The sequence below is a fragment of the Caretta caretta genome, chromosome 3, assembly GCF_965140235.1.
Source record: "Caretta caretta isolate rCarCar2 chromosome 3, rCarCar1.hap1, whole genome shotgun sequence".
Classification (NCBI taxonomy): Eukaryota; Metazoa; Chordata; order Testudines; family Cheloniidae; genus Caretta; species Caretta caretta.
Window position 1 is genome coordinate 18,280,939 of NC_134208.1, and position 21,323 is coordinate 18,302,261.

The 21,323-nt window shown below is 42.5% G+C and overlaps 1 protein-coding gene across 4 annotated transcripts in view; it reads left to right on the forward strand.

Moving 5' to 3' along the window:
• The window catches only part of ITSN2 (intersectin 2), a 129,860-nt gene that overhangs the window by 16,659 nt on the left and 91,878 nt on the right, over positions 1-21,323 (forward strand). For all 4 annotated transcript variants that reach the window (XM_048845652.2, XM_048845654.2, XM_048845657.2 and 1 more), the window contains exons 3-7: positions 14,138-14,230; positions 15,627-15,690; positions 18,576-18,739; positions 20,202-20,402; positions 20,503-20,599. In XM_048845652.2, coding sequence (XP_048701609.1) covers positions 14,138-14,230; positions 15,627-15,690; positions 18,576-18,739; positions 20,202-20,402; positions 20,503-20,599 — 619 coding nt within the window. The remainder of the gene's footprint in view (positions 1-14,137; positions 14,231-15,626; positions 15,691-18,575; positions 18,740-20,201; positions 20,403-20,502; positions 20,600-21,323) is intronic.

Below are 21,323 nucleotides of genomic sequence, written 5' to 3' on the forward strand. Positions count from 1 at the left end.
TTTTGAGTCTTAACTATAGGACAAAAATTTAGTTATACAGCCATGTTATGGATGTTTTCAATGAAATGTGTAAAACCATTAGTGTGCTATTGACCAACACACTGTTATACTGTAAATGGCAACTATAGCTGCATCCAGAAGTAATGTTTCAGTATTGCTTTAAAAATTAGTATAGTAGTAGAAGTAAGAACAAAATAAATCCATGTGTTGCATACATGAATTCTTAGGCAAAACAAGATGAGTACCACATTGTCTTTTCCACTTCACTGGACAGATGGGACTTAGATAGAAACTTAGTGGAGTCCTGTTTTATTTTTCCTGTTGTTGGGCTTTTTTCGTTTCGTTTTTTATTTTTAAAGTACTGATTCTTTGGCAGTATTCCCCACCCCAAATTCCATGGAAACCGTTCTTGTGATTCAGGGCTAGTTTATCTCCAGTTATTGTCCCCTCGCTGTCCCTGTGGTGAATCGGTGCTTAAAGTTAATACAGTCTTGTGCTTTGTCTTCACACACTGCCCCCCCACCCCTTCAGTCCACTTGGGCGCTGGGAAAAGGCTGTAGGGGGCAGAGAAGCAGCATTGAGGTACAGAGTCTCCGGATCTCAAAAATTTGCTGATTTGGGGAGCTGAACTGATTCTCAATCTGTACCACAGCAAACTTTGCTCCCTCTTCCCTGCACTCAAGGGAGGAACAATGCTACGTAAACTTAAGGAGATTCACCTCAGAGAGTTTGCAGTCTACTATGTGAAATCTGCACCTTTAGTTCAGGGGTGGGCAAGGGCCACCTCGGGCTTGCAGAACCGTATGGAGGGCCGGGTAGGGAAGGTATGTCTACACTGCCCACGTTAGAGCGCAGCTGTGGCAGTGCTGTGATGTAGCCAGCATAGATATACTTTATTGCCAGGGGAGAGTTCTCCTGGCAATTAAAAAACCCCACCTCCAACGAGTGGTGGTAGTTTTATCACTGGGAGTGCGGCTTCTGGTGATAAAGCGCTTTCTATACTAGTGCTTTTCAGTGTGTTTTTTCACACCCCTGCACGACTGAAGTTTTAGCGCTGGAAGCGGCAGTGTAGACACAGCCATCCTGGGTTTTGATCTAGGAAGAATAAACCTTCCCAGCCTAGCTGGAGCCAGGCAAGGGGTATTGCCCAATTAATAGCTTCTCCATTGTTTCCTCAGGGACACTTGGTATTCTCTTGGACTGTACCTTACCTCAGTGGTTCTCAGCCTTTTTTTAACGAGGAACCCCTAAACTTAAACAGACAAACCTGCAGATCCCCCAAACCCCCTCATTATTTTGTTTCTCATTATTTGTTTCTTTCATGTTATTTTAGTAGTTATCACAAATATTACTATAGAGAAATTATTATTATTTTAGCAGATCAACAAAAAACACATCAAATTAAAATATTGACAGTTTACCTGATATTAATGATAAATTACAGCATTGCTAGGTGATATATGGGAGTATTGGAGGGATGTATGTTTACTAGCAGAGGGTATTTGGGAAAGGACTGGAGGAGCGTGTGTACTGCGAGGGGATATTTGGGGGAATGCTGGGGTGATGTACTGGGAGGGGTATTAGGGAGTGCTGGAAGGGTGGGTGTACTGGGAGGGGTATTTGGGGGTGCTGGAGGGGGTACCTGCAGCCTCTCACTCGAGGTGGGAGGCAGTGTTGCACTCCCTGTCATGGTGGCAGTGCGGCTAGCCCAGGTTTGGGACACAGTGTCAGCCCATCAGTGCCTCCCTGCAATCTTCTCCCCCTCCCCTGGCCCAGCCAGTCTCTGAGGCCCCGCAAGAGGAGCTTGCCGTCTCCACTTACCTGACGGGCCTGGGTGGGCAGGATCCAGCAGCTATGGTTGCAGGGGAGGGACCAGAGGCAACTGGAGAGGAATGTTCCAGATATGGGGGCTAGGCCAGCCTTGCATGGCAGGACTCGGGGAGGAAGTGCCTCTTCCAACCCCTGACTCACTTCAGTGGGCGTTCTGCAAAGCCGGCATTGGGAAGTGCTGGGACTGCAGCAGCAGGGAAGAAGAACTAGCTCCATGTAGCGGGGGTGGGGACCTCAGCCCACAGCCAGCCATCCTGCTGCTTCCTTCCTCCCCGCAATGCACAGACACGTGGTGAGTGCAGTTGCTAGGGGGAGCTGCTGCCTCCTCGCTGCTTGGTGTCCAGAGGCTTTGCCCATTCCCATTGCTCTGGGGGGGCAGAGTTTGTGGAAGCCCCACTGGATGGGTCTCCTCTAGAGTTGCCAGGTGTCTGGTTTTCGATAGGAATATCTGGTTGAAAAGGGACCCTGGCGGCTCTGGTCAGCACCGCTGACAGGGCCACTGAAAGTCCAGTTGGCGGAACAGCAGGATTAAGGCAGGCTCCCTGTCTGCCCTGGCTCCACATGGCTCCCAGAAGCGTCCGGCATGTCCCTACAGTCCTTAGGTGCAGGGGCAGCCAGGGGGACTCTGTGCACCGCCCTCACTCCGTGCGCTGGCTCCGCATCTCCCATTGGCTGGGAACCTCTCAGAGGTTTCCGGCCAATGATTCTGCAAGCGCACAGAGCCCCCGGCCACCTCTGCACCTAAGAGCCAGAGGGACATGTCAGCCGCTTCCAGGAGCCACCTGAGGTAAGTGCAACCTGGACGGAGCTTGCATCCCAAACCCCCTCCCGAGTCTCAACCCCCAGCCCTGAGCCTCCTCCTGCACCCTAACTCTCCTGGAGACCGCACCCCACATCTCATCCTGCACCCCAGCCCCCAGCCCCAGCCCTGAGCCCCTCCTGCATCCAAACTGCCTCCCTGAGACAGCAGCCCGCACCCCAACCCCCTTCCCCAGCCCGGAGCCCCGTCCTGCACCCCAAACACCTGCCCCAGCCTGGTGAAAGTGAGTGAGAGTGGGGGAGAGCAAGTGCAGAGGGAAGGGGAATGGAGTGAATGGGGAGTGGGGCCTCAGAGAAGGGGCTGGGCCTCTGGGGAAGGGGGCAGGGTAAGAGTGTTCTGTTTTGTGCGATTGGAAAGTTGGCAACCCTAGTCTCCTCGGAAGGCAGAAAACTCCGGGGTGGAGGGCAGGATGTGACCCCGCATGGTTCTCCCCCCTTTGGCCCCCCATGCGTCACCTCTGGGAGGGACCAGTCAGTTCACAGACCCTCTTGATTATACTGGCAGACCCCTAAGGATCCCTGGACCAGGGATTGAGAACCACAGCCTTATATTACTGTTGCTTCCTTTCCTGTTTGTTTTCCTCCAACAGCCTCCTTTGGTTTAACACCTTACAGTCAGGGAGGATAATATCACACAGGTTAACTGAGATGCATCTGATATTCATAAAATACACATAACTTACTCATTTTCCACACTTATCCAAGCCCATGACTTGACTTGGATTTTACTAATTGAAAATAGAGTTCAGTCTAATAATGTTAGCCTTACTTGGGTGTCCTGGAGACTAGCTGAGGCATGTCAGTGTGATTAGAATCATCTGCTGCATTTGCCCTAAATGAGAATTATTCTCTCTCAGTAGTGGATAATAGCAGTTGCTTTCTAAAGCTGAGATAAAGGTACTTAAGTTTGTCTGAAGATCCACCTGATTTTCTTATGTGTGGTAGTGCTTGAAGTCCAGAGATGGACAGACGTTAGGTTCGACCTGGTATGTGTACCAATATATTGAGGCAAGAGACAAGGAACAGAAAAAGTTAAATTTGATTTCAGAGTAGTCTTGGTCTGCAAGCATTGTTGACTAGAATAATAACTACAGCTTTCCAAGGAGAAATACTGTTTCTTGGTTCAGAATGGGCTTTCATAAAACAGTGTGGAATGAGTTTTCAAGTTATTTATTACCAAAGTATGCGAGAAATGGAAGAAAATGAAGAAGGTTCTAATGGTGATACTTTTATAGATGTTCTTGTTGCTACAAGAGAATGAAAAAACAAAACACTAATGAAATAAAAAGGTGAATGCAGTTACATAAAAAGCAAAAAAAAATTAGTTGGATTGTAAACCCTTTGGGAAGGGGATCGTATTTTTGCTCTGTGTTTATACAGTGCCACAATGGGACCCTAGCTGCAGGGTGCCACCACAAGAGAAATTGTGTTCTGCCCTGTAGATAAAAATAAGTTAGTGATAAATAAGAACTAACTTGGATTTGTCAAGACCAAATTGTGTCACGTCATACCAGTTTCCTTCTTTGACAGGGTACTGGCCAGTGTTCCCTCTAATTTTTCCCACGCATGTGCGGAATAAATTTTGTTACGTGCACCAATATGGAGGTGATGTGTGACGCATCACCTCCATATTGATGCACATAACAAAATTCATGAGGAGGGGGCGAGGGATTCAGAGTGGGGGGGCTCAGGGCTGGGGCAAAGGGTTGGTGTTGGGGTGGGGGGTGAGGACTCTGGCTGGGGGTGCGGTCTCTGGGGTGGGGCCAGGGATGGAGGGGTTTTGGGTGCAGGAGGGGGCTCTGGGCTGGGGCAGGGAGTTGGGGTGCATGAGGGGTGAGGGCTCTGGTTGGGGGTGTGGGCTCTGTGAGGGGCGGGGATGAGGGGTTTGAGGTGCAGGCTGCCCAGGAGCTGTGGCGGGGAGAGAGGACTTCTTCCCTCCCCCCCCCCCCCAGCTCGCTTTCCTCACAGCAGCACCTGGGCTGGGGCGGGAGAGGCGCCTCTCCCCCAGCTGCCACAAGTCCGGGACAGGTGCTGTGGTAGGTTGGTGCTGGGGCTGGTGGGGAGAGGCGCCGCGGCAGGGCTGTGCTGGGAGGGAGGCATCTCTCCCCATCCCAGCACTGAGCCCCTCTGCGGGGCTTAAGAGGCGGCTGCGCAGCCATAACGGGAACTTAAAGGGATGCAGTAGATGTGGTATATCTTGATTTTAGTGAGGCTTTTGATACAATCCAACATGACATTCCCATAAACAAACTAGGGAAATGTGGTTTAGAATAGATGAAATTATGTAATCTGGGTGCACAATTGGTTAAAAAACTATACTCAGAGTAATTGTCAATATTGTCAATATTTTGCTGTTAAACTGAGGGGAACATACCTGGTGGCATCCCTCAGAAGACTGTCCTTTATCTGGTACTATTCAATATTTTCATTTATGACTTAGATAGTGGAGTAAAGAGTTTGCATATAAAATTTGCAGATGACACCAAGCTGGAACGGGTTGCAAGCACTTTGGAGGAGAGGATTAGGATTCAAAACAGCATTCACAGTAGGAGGCAATAGTACTGGAGAAAAGGACCAGAGAGTTAGAGTGGATCACAAATTCAATATGAGTCAACTATGTGATGCAGTTGTGAAAAAGGCTAATTTGGTGTGTATTAACAGGGGTGTTGTATGTAAGACATAGGAGGTAATTGTTCCACTATAGTTGGCACTGATGAGGTCTCAGCTGGTGTACCGTGTCCAGTTTTCGAGACCACACTATAGAAAAGATGTGGATAAATTGGGGAGAGTGCAGAGGAGAGCAACAAAAATCATAAAAGGTTTAGAAAAACCTCACGTATGAGGAAAGGTTTCAAAAAATGGGCATATTTAATCTTGAGAAAAGATGAGGGAAGGGGGACTTCATACCAGTCTTCAGATATGTTAAGGACTGTTATAAACAGGACGGTGATCAATTGTTCTCCATGTCCACTGAAGATAGGACAAGAAGTAATTGGCTTACTCTACAGCAAAGGAGATTTAGGTTAGATATTAGGAAAATCTTTCTTACTATAAGGATGGTTAAATACTGGAATAGGTTACCAAGGAAGGTTGTGAAATCCCAGTTATTGGAGGTTTTTTAATAACAGGGTTACACGAACATCTGTCAAGGATGGTCTAGGCTTACTTGGTCCTGCCTCAGCACAGGGGGCTGGACTAGGTGGCCTCTCCGGGTGCCTTCCAGTCCTTCATTTCTCTAATTCTGTGGTTCTTTAATTAAATAAGTGCTTGCCATTGAGTGAGTACACCATTATGTAATCAGTTTTAAGAATGGGGAAAAGAAAGAGGGGGGAGAGTTGCATGTTGAAAATGACAAAAGGCTATTGAAAAGTGCATATTCCTCAGAATAACAGTAAATGTTCTGTTGCTGTCAAAGAGACAAGGTGAGTGCCAAGGTGGATCAACTTCTGTTGGTGAAAGACAAGCTTTCAAGCTTACACAGCTTTACAAGCTTTCAAGCTTCTCCTTCAAATCTGGGAAACTAACTCAGAGTGTCACAGCTAAACACAAGGTGGAACAGAACCGTTGCTATCAAGACATTTAGTTCTTTTGCCCAAGACAGGAAAGAGATTTACATCTACAACTTCTACATTCCAGTTATAGGCATGTTTTAATGAGACAGCACTAAATTTGTATTAGAGAATTCTGTGGTAAGAGAAGTTACAAACACAGATGAGGGAAAGTTTGGAACTAATAGATTTGTCCCAATAGCTCATGGAACCGTAGATGGGAAGGACCTAGCTAGTCATTCTCTGTGGTATAATAAATTACTCAGATTGTAAGCTCTTTGAGGGACCATCTTTTTGTTCTCTGTTTGTACAACACCTACCACAAAGGGCTCCTAGGTGCTGTGGTAATATAAGTAATACTCTCTGGAGTCAATAGACAGGACAAGGCAGCGTGGACAGGTAATTGAAGCAGGGGACTGGAAGTTAAGATCTCATTCATTGGGCATGTCTATACTATAGTCATATACTATATATACATATATATAGTCACTATACTATAGACTGTTTACAGTACAGCTGCATAGTTATGGTGCCGTACCTATGCTGCTGTAACCCTGTGATGTAGACACAGACTACAGCGACTGAAGGGGTTTTTCTGCCACTATAGGAACTCGACCTCCCTGAGCATTCTTCTGTTGCCTTAGCTGCATCTGTGCCGGGGCTTAGGTCAACATAACTATGGCTTTCAGGGGGGTGGATTTTTTTCACACCCGTGACCACAGTAGCTATGTCAACTTAAGTTTTAAGTGTAGACCATGCCTCAGCCCATTCTCTTACATGTGTTTTTACCAAACAAAAGCCCCCTAGTATGCACACACAGCCCTCAAGGCACGTGCATATTTGTGCCTTGAACCTGTGCTTGTTTACTTGGCTAAGGGGGGAGGGTCGGTTAAAGCTTGGACTGTGCTTTTGCTCAGGCTAGAACCCATCCGCTTTGCAGTGAGGAAGCAGGCAAGATCATTTGAGTGCTGATAGTCCTCCAATGCCCTTCCCACAGTTCCTTTTGAGAGACAGACAAGTTCTTCCACAGTTAACACAATTGCTTGGGAAAGAATCCTAGAATGTCTCAGAACAAATAACCGTGGATTATGCCCTGACACACGTGGGCGAGTGCGGAAATAGTGAGGACGCAGGTAGGGCTTTGCTGTGGGAATGCTCATACTAAGGCTAGACTAACACAAATATTCAGTCCGGGATGCCAATTGTCCGAGCTAACTGTGGAATGTAGACATACCCATTGTGTGGCTTCAGACAAGACACTGAGTCTCTCTGTACTGAAGTTTCTCCATCTGTAAAATGGGGATAATATTTAATTAACTAACTTCATAGGGGTATTGTGAGGCTTAATGTTATACTTTTTGAAGTTAAAAAGCATTATATAATTACTGATTATCATGACTCACGTGGACCAGGAACTCATCTCCAATTTAGAATTATGATGTCTGGGGAATTAATTAAATTCATAGCTTACTCAAGTATAGTTTTAATTATAAATAGAGCTAAGTGGCAAAAAATAACATCTTACCATCAACAAAGAAATCACTCTTCTGAAAGTCTGAGAAATATGAAGACTTCTCTTAAATGGAAAGGCAAATGCTGTGGCCCTGTTGCCACCAGTACAGGCTGCTGTGTAGCTACCCGTCCTCCAGGGAAGTAGCTGGCTACCAGTAAGAGGCTTTTTACATTTTCAAGACTCTTTGCTGCTAGGCTCCCAATTTCTTCTGCAGTCATGATTATTCTATAGGGTGGATTTGATTTAAATCATGATTTAAATCACTAGTCAGGAAGACTCAATTTAATCATGGTTTTCCACATAAAAGTGCATTCTGGTTGGTTGTTATAACCTTAGTACATATCCTTCACAACTCAGAGAAGGATGTAGGGGGCTTGATAAAGTAAAGTTTTTAAGTCGGTATCAATATTGGTTCTTGTTTTTTTTTCCCCAGAAGACTATTCTAGGGGTAGTCTTCATAAATTTAAAATGCATAACTTAACTGAAGGAAAATTAGGAGGAAAAAATTAAGAAGTGAAATGTTATTTCTCAGAAGGATATTCATCCTTATGTTATAGGAGTAGCCTGACAAATAGGGTTAGAAGAAATAATTCTACCTCAACAATATTTATTAAAGGTCATGAAAGAAAGCTTATTTAAAGAAGGTAAATGTGGCTGTAATTCCACATATGTTAACTGGGGTTCAATTATGTTTTATTGGTTAAAGCACAGGACTGGGTTCCAGATTTTGCCACAGACTTTTTGTGATCTTTGGGAAATCACTTAACCTATCTGCCCTCAGTTTCCTCATTTGTAAAATGAAGATAACATTTGATTCATTACAAGGGTAACGTGAGGATTAATTCTTTTAGAGTTTTGTAAAACACTTTGAGGCCCTAGAATAGGAAGGACTATGTAGAATTGCAAAGTATCAATTTCAAATAGGCTAGTGTGCCATTTTTCATGCACAATATTTTAAAGAATTAGAACAGACTTTCAAACTATCAGAACTAAAAAACAGTGCTTTATACCTCTTGAAACAGCTTGGATTTCCAAAACATTAACAATGAATGTTGATAGCTCATGAGAGGTAAGCAGTTGAAATCATGTCTGAACCGAAGAGACTTTGCAGGGAAGCAAGGTACTAATCAGAATGGTGTGACTTTTCAAGGTCTGATATGTTATAACCTGCCAGAGTTAGAAATGCTTCAATAGACTAGAACTTATACTTTACGAATTAATAAATGGTTGAAGCACTGGTCCTGGACTAAGAACATAAGAACGGCCATACTGGGTCAGACCAAAGGTCCATCTAGCCCAGTATCCTGTCTTCTGACAGTGGCCAATGCCAGGTGCCCCAGAGGGAATGAACTGAACAGGTAATTATCAAGTGATCCATCCCCTGTCGCCCATTTCCAGCTTCTGGCAAACAGAGATTAGGAACACCATCCCTGCATATTCTAGCTTATAGCCATTGAAGGACCTATCCTCCATGAATTTATGTAGTTATTTTTTGAATCCTGTTATAGTCTTGGCCTTCACAACGTCCTCTGGCAAGGAGTTCCACTGCTGCCTATTAAGTCCTCATAGAGGGAATTTCAACCCGTCTGCCTCAGGCAATATTTGAAAAGGACTGAAATTATTTCCTGTTCTTTAAAACAAATAAATTATTTCTTGCTTGATCTTTGTCTGATTTCCCTTCACTTAAACGGGTCAAGGGAACGATCATTACAAGTGTGATCATAGACCCATAGACTTTAAAGCCAGAAGGTACCATTGTAATCATCTAATCTGACCTTGTGTACGTTGGAAGCCACAGAACCACACCCACCTGCTCCTACAATAGACTCATAACCTCTGGCTGAGTTACTGAAGTCCTCGTATCATGATTTCAAAACTTCAAGTTACAGCGAAGTCACCATTTACTCTAGGAGGGACTTTATAGTACTCTATACAGGAAGGTTGTTACCCTTCCCTTTATATGTATGACAGTGCTCCACTCCAGGTGTTGATGTGTCCCTGCGTGTTCGCTCAGAGATTTTTACAGCAGTATTGGTACCAGTTGCACATGCGCAGAGCGTACCTTAATAGTATGCATGTGCGACTGGTCTCCTCAGTCCTTCTCTACCGTTCCGGGCCTGAGTTGGAGCTCAGCAGACTTGTTAGAGAAGTTTTTCTCTCCCTTGTTCAACTTTTTTCCCTTTTAGTTTAGCTTACCAGTAATAGATAGGTACCCTTTTTCTCTTCTCTTCTCTTCTCTTCTCTTCTCTTCTCTTCTCTTCTTTTTTTTTTTTTTTTTTAAACAAAAACAAAAAAACCCTTTTTTGTTCCTGTCAGCGCAGCTGCTTCCAACATGCCTGGCTCTCCTGGCGTCAAGCGGTGCTCTAATTGTAATGATGCCATCCCTCTTTCAAATGGCCACTCTAAATGTATTAAATGTTTGGCGGAGTCCCACGTCCCCCAAAATGCGCCCACTGTAGCAAGGTGAAATCCAGGGCACGCAAAGACAGGGAGCTGCGGTTAAAACTGCTCCTGCTGCAAAAATCTCTTGGACCAGCCTCGGACCCGGGCTCAGACTCTACTATCCGTGGCAGCCCCCCTGCTTCAAAGAGACAAAAGAAAACTTTAAAAAAGCATCGGTCTCTCTCACTCGCAAAGGGTATTCGCAGGGACAAGCCTTCTCCAGGTACTACTTCCCTCCCCGTGCTCCCCCGGCTGAGTACCTTTGATGCGCCAGGCTCCTCTGGTGCCGCGCGAAACTTCCCTGCGGCTGCGGCGGTCACACTAACCCCTGGTGCTGAGGCTTCAGGCTTTCAGTTGCCTGCCTCTCACACCGCACCGTTTGGCACCCCAGTGGAAGCAGTGCCGATGTATACTAGCCTGCCTGACCCGCCACAGGCTCTTCTCGCTCTCCCGGCACCATCAGCCTTTGAGCTAGCCGGCAGTGACAGGACGCTCGGGACACCGGTGCAGAGGAATCCCTCCTCACAACAGATTCCTCTTGCTCAGCCCTCCCCTCACAGGGGCACTGCAGCACTGCAATTCACACACTTAAGGGACCTCCTGGTGCCACCTAACTTGCAGTCACCCCTGCTTAACACCTACTTCTCTCTGGACACACAGGCAAGGTCCGCACAGCTTTTCTCCAGTGATGAGGAATCGGGGCTGCAGGGAGAATTTTCACCTTATCAGATCTCCTGTCCACAGACCCCAATCGAGAGGTCATAGAAAAGCTGCCTTGTCTTACTCCGAGGGTTCTGCCCCATGGTGCATGAACCCCTGGATGGCACCACCCATGCCCTTCCCACCACAGTGGCAATATTGGGCTCCATGGGCTCCTTATACTCGGGACCACACTCGTTATACCATTGCAGCTAGGCATGAGACCAGCTCAGTACCACCAGCTGACGACCCTGCCACTGACTCCAGACACCCCTGTCACAACTGCAAGAGCAAGCACAGCCTGCCTCTAACCCAGTAGAACCAGTTGTTCCGCCTGATGAAAGGTTTGGGATGTTGCTTTTTACAATCATTTTCTGTACCTCTAACCACTCTGCCATGCAGTTTTTATGGTGCTTTATTGCCAGAGCCTTTAGGAACATAGATCTATATTGGCCAGGCTAATAAACTGCTGTAAGCACAAAACACACTACGTACTATTTGTGTATGTTTCACACTCGTATATATTTAGAACCTGTAATGCTTGCTTCTATAATTTTTGCTGTTGTCAGCAGGAATTGTTGTGGTTTGTATACTTTCTCTCTCGTATCTCCTTATCCTTCTATTGGTTATCCATTACTCTCTCCATATTAAGCAGCAGAAGTAAAGAATAGACCAGGGCAGTTGTGTTCCTAACAAGATGTTGTCAAAAAGGACCAGCTCTCCTTCTTTATACACACAAGCAGAGTACGGTTTCCTGGGACAACAGGTGAATAGCACTGTTAGGAGGTAGCGTATATTGAAGTGTAGGTTAACCTCATGCTTATTGATTTTGGTGTGAGACCTGGAAACTGGGAGGGCTTTTTGGAAAACAAAAATGATGGAGGTTGAGATCCTCTGCCCTGTATTCTTCGTAGAGATGTGCTTAAGATATGAATATCGCATAACTAAGATATGTTTTATGCAAGATGGGTCATGTGAGGTATCATTGGAAAGGTTATGATTTACTGAATATGATTATCCTATTTGTATGCGTGTATCATTTCTGTATCTGAAGTTTAGGAATATTGACTATAACAGTTACAACTGTGTTTTCACCTGGGGAACAACCACCAGACAGTATGCAAACAGCCTGAATGGGTCATTGGGGGAACAATAGGTCTTTGAAGATGCTCATCTCCCTCCTTCCTGAGAAGTTTCCTGGGATGCTGCTTTGGCACTGCAGGGTCAGGTGATCATGTCACCTGGTACTGGACAACATCTTGGACTTCTAGTGTTTTTCCATTAAGAGGGGGTTGGGGTCAAACTGGGAAACAAAGGATTCCCATCATGCATATCCTGTTTAAGGCTGGGAAGTGAGCTAATCTTGGTTCTTCTCCATTGGCTCCCTGCCCAAGAAGGAAAACTGCTGAAAACACCTGAAGAAACAAAGGAACTAAGCTGGGGCGGCCAAGGGCTGAGCCCAGGCAAGAAAGGTCTAGCCTGTGAAAGGAATACCTGGAGATTTAAGCTACAAGCAGTACAGTTTACCTTCAAGAAACTCTGCAACCTGCATAAAACAACATTTTGGGTGATGATTTGCTACTATTAACCAGTTAATTTAGTGTATTGAGTTTAGGTTGTGTGTTTTGTTTCATTTGCTCAGAAATCTGCTTTGAACTGTGTGCTATCCATTATAATCACTTAAAATCTACCTTTTGTAGTTAATAAACTTGTTTTTGTTTGTTCTAAAACCAGTTTGTGTCATTCATAACTGGAGGGTGCGGGGGGGAGGCAAAAAACTGAGCATATCTTCCTCCACATTGAGGGAGGGGGCGGATTTCATGAGCTTAAGCTGTATAGATTTCTATGCAGTGCAAGACAAAATATAATTTTGGGTTTGCATCCCAAAGGAGGTATGCACTTGAGTGCTGGGCAATCCCCGAGCTGAGTCTTCCCACACACAGCTCATCTCAGTGTCTGTGTATCTTTCTGCAGCTGGGTGTGTCCCTGCCTGTGTGTGTGTGTGCTGGAGAAGGCTTGAGGGCCTGGCACAGCAGGACAGGGTGTGGGAGTCCAGGCTGGTGGAAAGGGTGGGCTCAGTGGGACCCCAGTATATCAGGTGGCACCCTGGAGTGGGGGGAGGGGGAGCAACCTGTCACAGAGGGATCCCTGCAAAAAGTTAAGTACGTTCCCAATTTTGAAATTGGAGCAGTACTTACAAAATTTCAAAGCACTGGAAGTATTGTATAGACTTCCAAAGCAACTTGCTGAGTGTCTTACTAAAGGAATTATTTTTTCAAACTTGTTTTTCAGTGGGCAGGAGGAATTATTTGAGGGACAATAGAATAGTTTTATGGAAACTTGATAGTGAATTATGAGCTAATTTTTAGGATTTTTTATTACCTTTGATGATGGTTTTGGTGTTTTCCTTGAGAATTTTGGCCAGGTTTCAGATTGGGTGAATGAAAATTGAGATTGAATGAAAAGTTCCCCCAAATAAAAGATTATCCCACACTTGGCCATGTTTTTAAAAATAAATTTTAATATCTGCGTTCTGCTTAGTAACTTCTAACCATTGCTTATCCGTCCCGTATGCATATCCCATTCCTTCTAGGGTGGAATTAGGTGCTGTGAAAATCCACCCTCTTGTTATAATCTATATAACACAACACAAAGAACAGGTGTTATAATTATGACAAATGTGTAGACTAACCGAAGAGGTAATTGTCAGTTTGGGATGGCGTTGTTTTATATATAATTTTTTTTCAAGGTTAAGTGAAATTATATGCTATCAAGTTTAAAAGATGATAACACAATTTCATCACTTCTTAGAACAAAAGTAGTTTTTGTTTTAAAGTAACAATTTTGATTTTGCGCTGTTGGGGAGAAGTAGCAAAAGTCCTGCAGTTGGCAGCTGCAATGCATTAGCCTTCTGAGAGCCTTTAAACAACATTATTTATTTACCAGTGAACCAAGGAAATACTTGGTTCACACAAAGCAGCATGAGCAACATGCTTCCTGCATAAGCTGTGAACAATCAGCAGTGGAAGGAAGCTGCTGTGCCCCGGCTTTCAAAAACCAGCGGAGCTTGTTTCAAAGCAGGGTATAAGACAAGCCAGATGGTGAACTGATTCAGCTAAGACTTACACATCTGGGAAGAAAGTTTGTGTTTCAGAAGTATTCTTGCCAAAGAGCGCAGGGTGTGTCACTGAAGCTCGTGATCTAATTTTCTCTTAAAAACAAAGGTTTAATTTCCCAATTGACAGACTTGTTTATTTTTAAATATTTTCATTGTATTATTTTTTAGGAGGACCAAACATGTGGGCTATCACCTCTGAAGAGCGAGCAAAGCATGACAAGCAGTTTGAGAGCCTTAAACCCATAGGAGGATATATTACAGGTTAATTTATGTTATACGTTAACTTCTGTGTGCATTAAAGTACCTGTGTAAAACAGTTTGAAAACCTTCGTCCTTGTTCAGCTGTTCTTTTGCTGTATGACTGATAGCCATGCTGTTTGACCATAAAGCATAAGTTTTTATTATGAACTCTTTCAGTCACAGGCTTATAAACTTTGTTTCATCTGAAATCTGGCATAGAATGTCTCTGCAAAAGGGGATATCCTTCTTATTAACCTCTGCACTAATGCAGCCAACCACCTTTTGATGTCATCCCTTCCAGTTCCATAAGCTAAGTAGAGTTAGGCCAGGTCAGTGCTTGGATGGTAGGCTGCCAAGGAAAATTTTTTGAAGTTGCTGCAGCAAATGACATTGGTGATTGAGGAAGTAGCAGTCTTCCCTCTGAATGGTGTTGAGGGACACTGTGTTGCTGGAGTTTTAATGCTTTCATATGAGATGTAAAATTAAGGTCCTGACAACTTGTGTTCATTAAAGAGCCTATGGAATTTATCACAAGTAGCTGAGTATTAACGTCTGTGCCTTCCCCAATTCCAATTTGGGTAGTTGCATTCTACCTACCTGTGTTCTTCTGGCATTTTCAGTTGCATTGAACATTTTCTTCTCCTAAAATGTTGGGTAGTGGTGCTGTTCATTGTTAAAAATCTGCTGTGTTCCATCCCAGAGAAGGCTGGAATTCAGTGGTGAAGGATCACTTACGTGTTTGTAACATACTTTGAGATAAAAGATGCATTGTGAATGTAAGATTATTTTTTCCTACATAAACACGAATGCTAAATCTTGAAAACTGACTAATGTGCATACACAAATTTTTTTTGTTTTACTGTGCATGTATTTAACAGTGTGATCCATACTGAGTGTGAAACTTGGTGTGGATTTGCATAAAAAATCATATCCCTTCCTGGAAATATTGAGTAATAAAAGTCTGTCTAGAATTGTGTGTTATGTACAGAATGGGGTTTATTTTTAAAGTTTTATCCAGAGATGGAAGAGATAGTAGAGGACCAAATTAGACTGAAATAAAAAATATATACTGTTCTCCCCCTCACTGCCACCACCAACAAAAAAGCAGTCAACGTGGCTGAGACTGAATATTCCATCGTTTACATTGTATCATTGTAAGCTCTTGGCTGCTGTTGATTTGTGACTTATAAAACAGCTATTTACAACTCATTTTACCCACTTCTTGGAGCCAAGATTACAAAGTCCATTAGTACATGCAAACTGCCATCACCACGAGCTTGTTACATAATTCTAAATTTTCAAAAGAGCTCAGCACCCAACATGCTGAGCTCTTTTGAAAGTTCTGGCTTTAATAAATATCTCCGACGTTATTGTAAAGTTTTAATACAAGACTTGTTTTTTTCTTCTTTTATCACAGGTGATCAAGCACGTACCTTTTTCTTACAGTCAGGTCTACCATCATCAGTCCTAGCTGAAATATGGTAAGGCTTTTAAAAACAAATTTAATATAATATAATATAATTAATTAATATATGATTGGAGATTCTTGGCTCACTTGTATAGATTTTGGTTTGTTTTATGTTGCCAATTGAAAGACCACTTTCCAACTACATTATATAAAAGAGTCAAACAAGAACGGTGCCTGGACTCAATTATTTCAATATATACTTGTCATTATATTTAAGCTTCAATCTCTGTTATAATAGTGGAAGAAATTAAACTGTAATGGAACTTGAGTAAAAAGGAATGTGGAGGTATAAAAAACAAATAATGACAGACAGCCTTGATTGCATTTCTTACATAATTAGTGGTTTAAGGGACTACAGTACATGCACACTTTAGGCCCTGATCCTGCAATTAAGACTCATTGTGGCTCTGCTTGGGTGAATAGGTCTGTCTGAGCAGATCTGATTACAGGATAGTGGCCACACTTGCTTTTCTATTCAAGCATTTGATCCTACTCACAAAATTCAAATTGGTCGACCATGAGCACTGTCACAAGGATTAAAAACTGGCTTTAGTATTGCAAACAAAGGGTAATGATAAACAGCAGGATATCAAATTAGGGGAGACATCTGGTGGAGTGCTGCAAAGTTCATTGTTAGGCCTTACATAACATTTTAAATAACATGGAAAAAGAGAGAAACAATAGGTTAATGAATTTCCTGCTTGATACTAAACTGTATAGTATTTGAAACACCAGTAGAGTCACTAGGGAGGTTTGAAATCTGGTCAAGAAATAATAAAATGAGACTGAGCTTGGGGGAAAAATGCTTGCTAATAAATTGGGAGTGGAAAATAGCCCAAACACAGGGAGAAACCTGGGAAGACATAAATCCTAAAGTTGTATGCTTGGGTTATAGGTAGTAAATTGCATTTAATATTATTATGTAACATCATCATCTTCCTTGCATTAATTCCATCAAATAGGGTCTGCTCTCCAAGTCCTCTCCTCCAAAGTGCTCTGTTCAGTGCTGTATATTATACCAGGTGCTAACGTGTCTTTCTTTATAACATCCCACCACTTCTTCTTGAGTTGGCATCTCTGTTTCCTTTAATCTTGATCTGTTGGACTCTCTTATCTACATAGTTGTCAGGACTGTGCTTGGCATGACCAAATCATCTGAACCTGCAGTCCCTCATTTTCATTCATTTGAGGATTTACAGTGTTAGTTTATGGTAAATTTTTACGACCAGCTTCGAACCTGACGCCAGCCCTTCTCCTTTTTCAACCAGGCCTGGGATTGGCTATGGTAGAGTTACTATAATGTAAGATAGCAACTGAAAAAAGCCACTGGAGTTTTAGTCCACATAGGAAGAGACATCAGCTCATGAAATAGGGAGGTAATAATCCCTCTTTGTGATTTCTGAGTGCACACCAGAATATTGCGTTTTGTCCTGGGCATTTCATTGTTGGAAATATGCAGACACACTAAAGGAAGTTTAGAAAAGAGACCTGTAAAGTAATTAAGGGTGTAGTGGAACTGACTCATGAGGAAACATTAGGGTATATATATATGTGTGTGTGTATGTGTGTATGTATATAATATATAATATCTATCTATCTTGGCAGATGATGAATGAGATATGTAAGTGAATAAGATACATTTACAAATATGTAAAGGGTGTAAATACAAAAAAAGTATAGGAATTCTTTTTCATGATATGTTGGGATATATGGGAACTAGGAGCAATGGAATGAAATTAAGAAAAGGGAAATTTGTTAAGTATCCGGAAAAGTTTCTGACAGTAAAATTTATTAGATTCTATGAAGTAGTCTTCCAAGGAAAGTGGAAGTTTTTGGGAATATTCTCACAGTGCATGAGCTGTCCATTGTATTTATTCACTGTTTATAATATTCAGTTTGGGAAGGTGCCACGAGAGATGTGTGAGTGTGTTAAAATTGAAAAATAAAATTCACATACTAATTGAATTCTACATAGTGATCCATAAGTATGTAGGTATACTATGTAACTATATTAAGGATTTTTAATAAGTGCCATGTTTTAGTCTTTTGAATTAATCTCTTCATTTAATCTTCATTTAATGTGATCTATTTGTCTAGTGCTGAGCCATAATTGATGCAGTAAATGTTGCACACAGGGCATGAAGGTACTACTGTGCCAAACAGTCTGCTAGTTTCCTGGGCACTGAGTGTTTAATGTATGATACTTTTAGAAATTGAGTCACATAAGAAGATGCCAGATGGTCTGTATTAGCATATATAAACAAAAACAACTCTGCGCAAAAAAGTTAAGATCTACAATTTTCTAAGGCGGGGGTGGCCAACCTGAGCCTGAGAGGGAGCCAGAATTTGCCAAAGAGCCACAGTAATACATGAGCAGCTCCCCATCAGCTCCCCCCGGATCCCAGCGCTTCCCACCCACCGGCAGGCCAATCAGCGCCTCTCCCTCCCTCCCAATCAGCTGTTTTGTGGCATGCAGGAAGCTGGCGGGGGGAGGGGGGATAGGGGAAGGAGCGAGGGCATGGCAGGCTCAGGGGAGGGCCTGGGAAGGGGTGGAGTGGTGGCAGGGCCTGTGGCAGAGCCAGGGGTTTGAGCAGTGAGCACCCCCTGGCACATGGGAAAGTTGGCACCTGTAGCTCCAGCCTCAGAGTCTGTGACTATACAAGGAGCCACATATTAACTTCTGAAGAGCCACATGTGGCTCTGGAGCCACAGATTGGCCACCTCTGTTCTAAGGGTTTTCACATTGTGGAAGGTCGTTCATAACTTTCTGTAAAATCAATATCAGGTTAAACTACAAAAGATAGCAGGAAATAGAATAATAAGGCAATAAATGAAATTATATAAGCACTCAGTTTTGAGTGAGAAAATTAATGTTTCCTTCCCCCCTGTTTTTTTAAGGGCTCTTGCAGACCTGAACAAAGACGGGAAGATGGATCAACAGGAATTCTCCATAGCTATGAAACTCATCAAACTAAAATTACAAGGTCAACACTTGCCTGTGGTCCTCCCACCTATCATGAAGCAACCTCCCGTATTCTCTCCGTTAATTTCTGCTCGCTTTGGTACTTATGAATATTTAATACATTTACTGTTGTTGAGAGAGTCACCAAAAAACAAAAAAAAGTATTGAGGGTACATTCATATTTATATCTAACAGATGAGATCATTTGATTAAAGAAACAATGATTGCAAAAGGGATACCCTGATCTAAAGAGCTTTGCAAAAAAATTTCTTTGAAGCTGTTAAAGAATTATCCTTTAATTTTGGCTGTTTGTTGCTTATTAGCTGCCTACAATGTAATTCACACAGGAGTACCTGACTAAATCATTACACTTTTGGCTTGTAAAATGCATGAAAACTGTTCTTACGTGTGACCTACAGGCTGTCCCCTTGACCTAGAACTCTTTTTCCTTCTCTCTCAAAGATGCTAACTTCTGCTCTTTTAGAATTATGCTTTAAAACTAAAACTAGGCAAATATTTAAAATCTCTCAAGGAATAGTTTTATTTTAAACATTTTTGAAGTTCATCAAATGATTCAATTAATAGTACTCAATCAGCTCTACTTCAATATTTATTTTCTCTTTAGCTTATGATTTAATCTCTCTTAGTGTATTCTGGGATTCTGTGTATGCATGATGTTGTATATTGTGAAGCATTTATAAACCAAATAATGTCTGCCAGACTACAAATATATTCTATGCATCCAGGTATGTGTACAGATTATAAAAGTATGTGTATACATGTATCTATTCCACAACTGTTCTTAATTATTTGACTAGCTCTAAAGTGTGTGTGTACGTATATTTTCATAAGTATAGACACTTGTAAATATGTAGCGTTGATAGCCATGTGATGAATTGCAGAGCCATGCAAAAAATATCACGCATTGTTTACCACCTCACCCAGCATTCTGCCCGTCGATCCATTTTCCCCAGTATTCATTAAATAAATGATGCCAGTGCCCTGAGTAACTTCCAACAGCTTCATTTGGGAAAAAAAAAAATCCATTAGCTAGAGACGTTTCCTTGTTTTCACCATATATGGAATTTCTCCTCCAAGAATACTGCGGACAGAGGCTCAGGACAAGCAGGATTCAGTCCTGCAACAGCGACAGCTTTTCTGTACATAAATTGTCACAACTTTAAAGTCCGTTACTTTATGTCCCCGAGGGGCTAGAAGTACGAGGCTTTTAGAGAAGTCATTATAGGGTGGGTATTGGAAACGTTAGCTAAATATATTTTGAGCACATGTTGTTTGTTTCTTCATTTGTGCTTTCTTCTGCATGCAGCATACTCTGTGGCTGGAAAGCTTGAATGAGAGCTGTTCAAAGTGTGGAGAAAAATAGATCTTATAATTGAATGTAAACGTACATTTTAGAGTATGGGCACCTCTGCACGTTGACGGTCTCCTGCGTTGAGTGTGTATTGCATTTACCAGGCACAATGGATCCATTCTTAGTTGAGGCCTTTGGATGATGCTGCAGCATTAAATGTTTAATAATAGTTATTTCATTTCTCCTTTAGGAATGGGTAGTATGCCAAATCTGTCCATGCCAACATCTGTGCCTACAATTGCACCTTTAGCTCCCATGTCATCGTTGACCGCAGTGACTTCGATTCCTCCCTTGATTATCTCTACGCCTCTGATGCCTTCTATCAGTACATCATCATTGCCAAATGGAACATCCAGTCTCCTTCAGCCTTTACCTATGTCTTTCTCTTCAAGTAAGTACAACCCAGTAAGATACTCAATTCTGGATACACTAATCTAATTCTTAGTGTAGATTATTAACTTGTATCCATTTATTTTTCTTTTTTGTTTCAGCATTGCCTCATCCTGGTTCTTTCAGTCCCATGGCAGGAGGGTTTGGTGGTACTAATATACAGAAGGCACAGTCTCTGATCGATTTAGGATCTAGTAGGTATGACACTTAAGACTTAAAATGTCATGTCTTAGACTTTAGTAACAAATGCCTTTTTAAAAAATTGCAATATAACAGTTCATATTTACAAGCAGAAAAATAAGGAGATGTGTGAACAGCATATATACATGATATTTCTGAACATTTATACAGATCTAGGCGATAACTGCAACAAGAGATTAATTTGTGTTTGGATATGAGCAGTTGAATAACATTGTCAGTAAATGTAACAAACATACTCAAAGTGGGAGGGAGGTTCAGAAAGAATGGAATGAAGCGATGTTAAATAAACAGAGGCAAAACATACAGTCCAAGGATTAGGTGTTATGGAAGCTATGTTAATATTGCAACATGTTCTTTTCTGAGGAAGTTATGTATACAAAAGTTGTCTAAAAGATTATCTATTGCAAACATTTATCTCTGAGGTCATTTTGCAAGTAATGGAGATCATAAATCTTTGTGATCACCTTCCTTATTTGTGCCAAAAGTGTTTAAAGTAAAAGTTTGGTCTCTTTGGCTGTGTCTATATTATCTTTTCTCCGCTAGAGTTCCTCACTATTGCTACAGACAGATAGGTCCACTGTAGTACTGCTGTAGACAGGGCTTCAGGCATCTAATAATGTTATGATCATGATGTTGGTTAACATTCAGAGCAGGTTTATGCAATGTAGTGTTTGAAAGGTTTAGTACAAATCAGCACTCTCACTCTTGCTACCTCCAATGA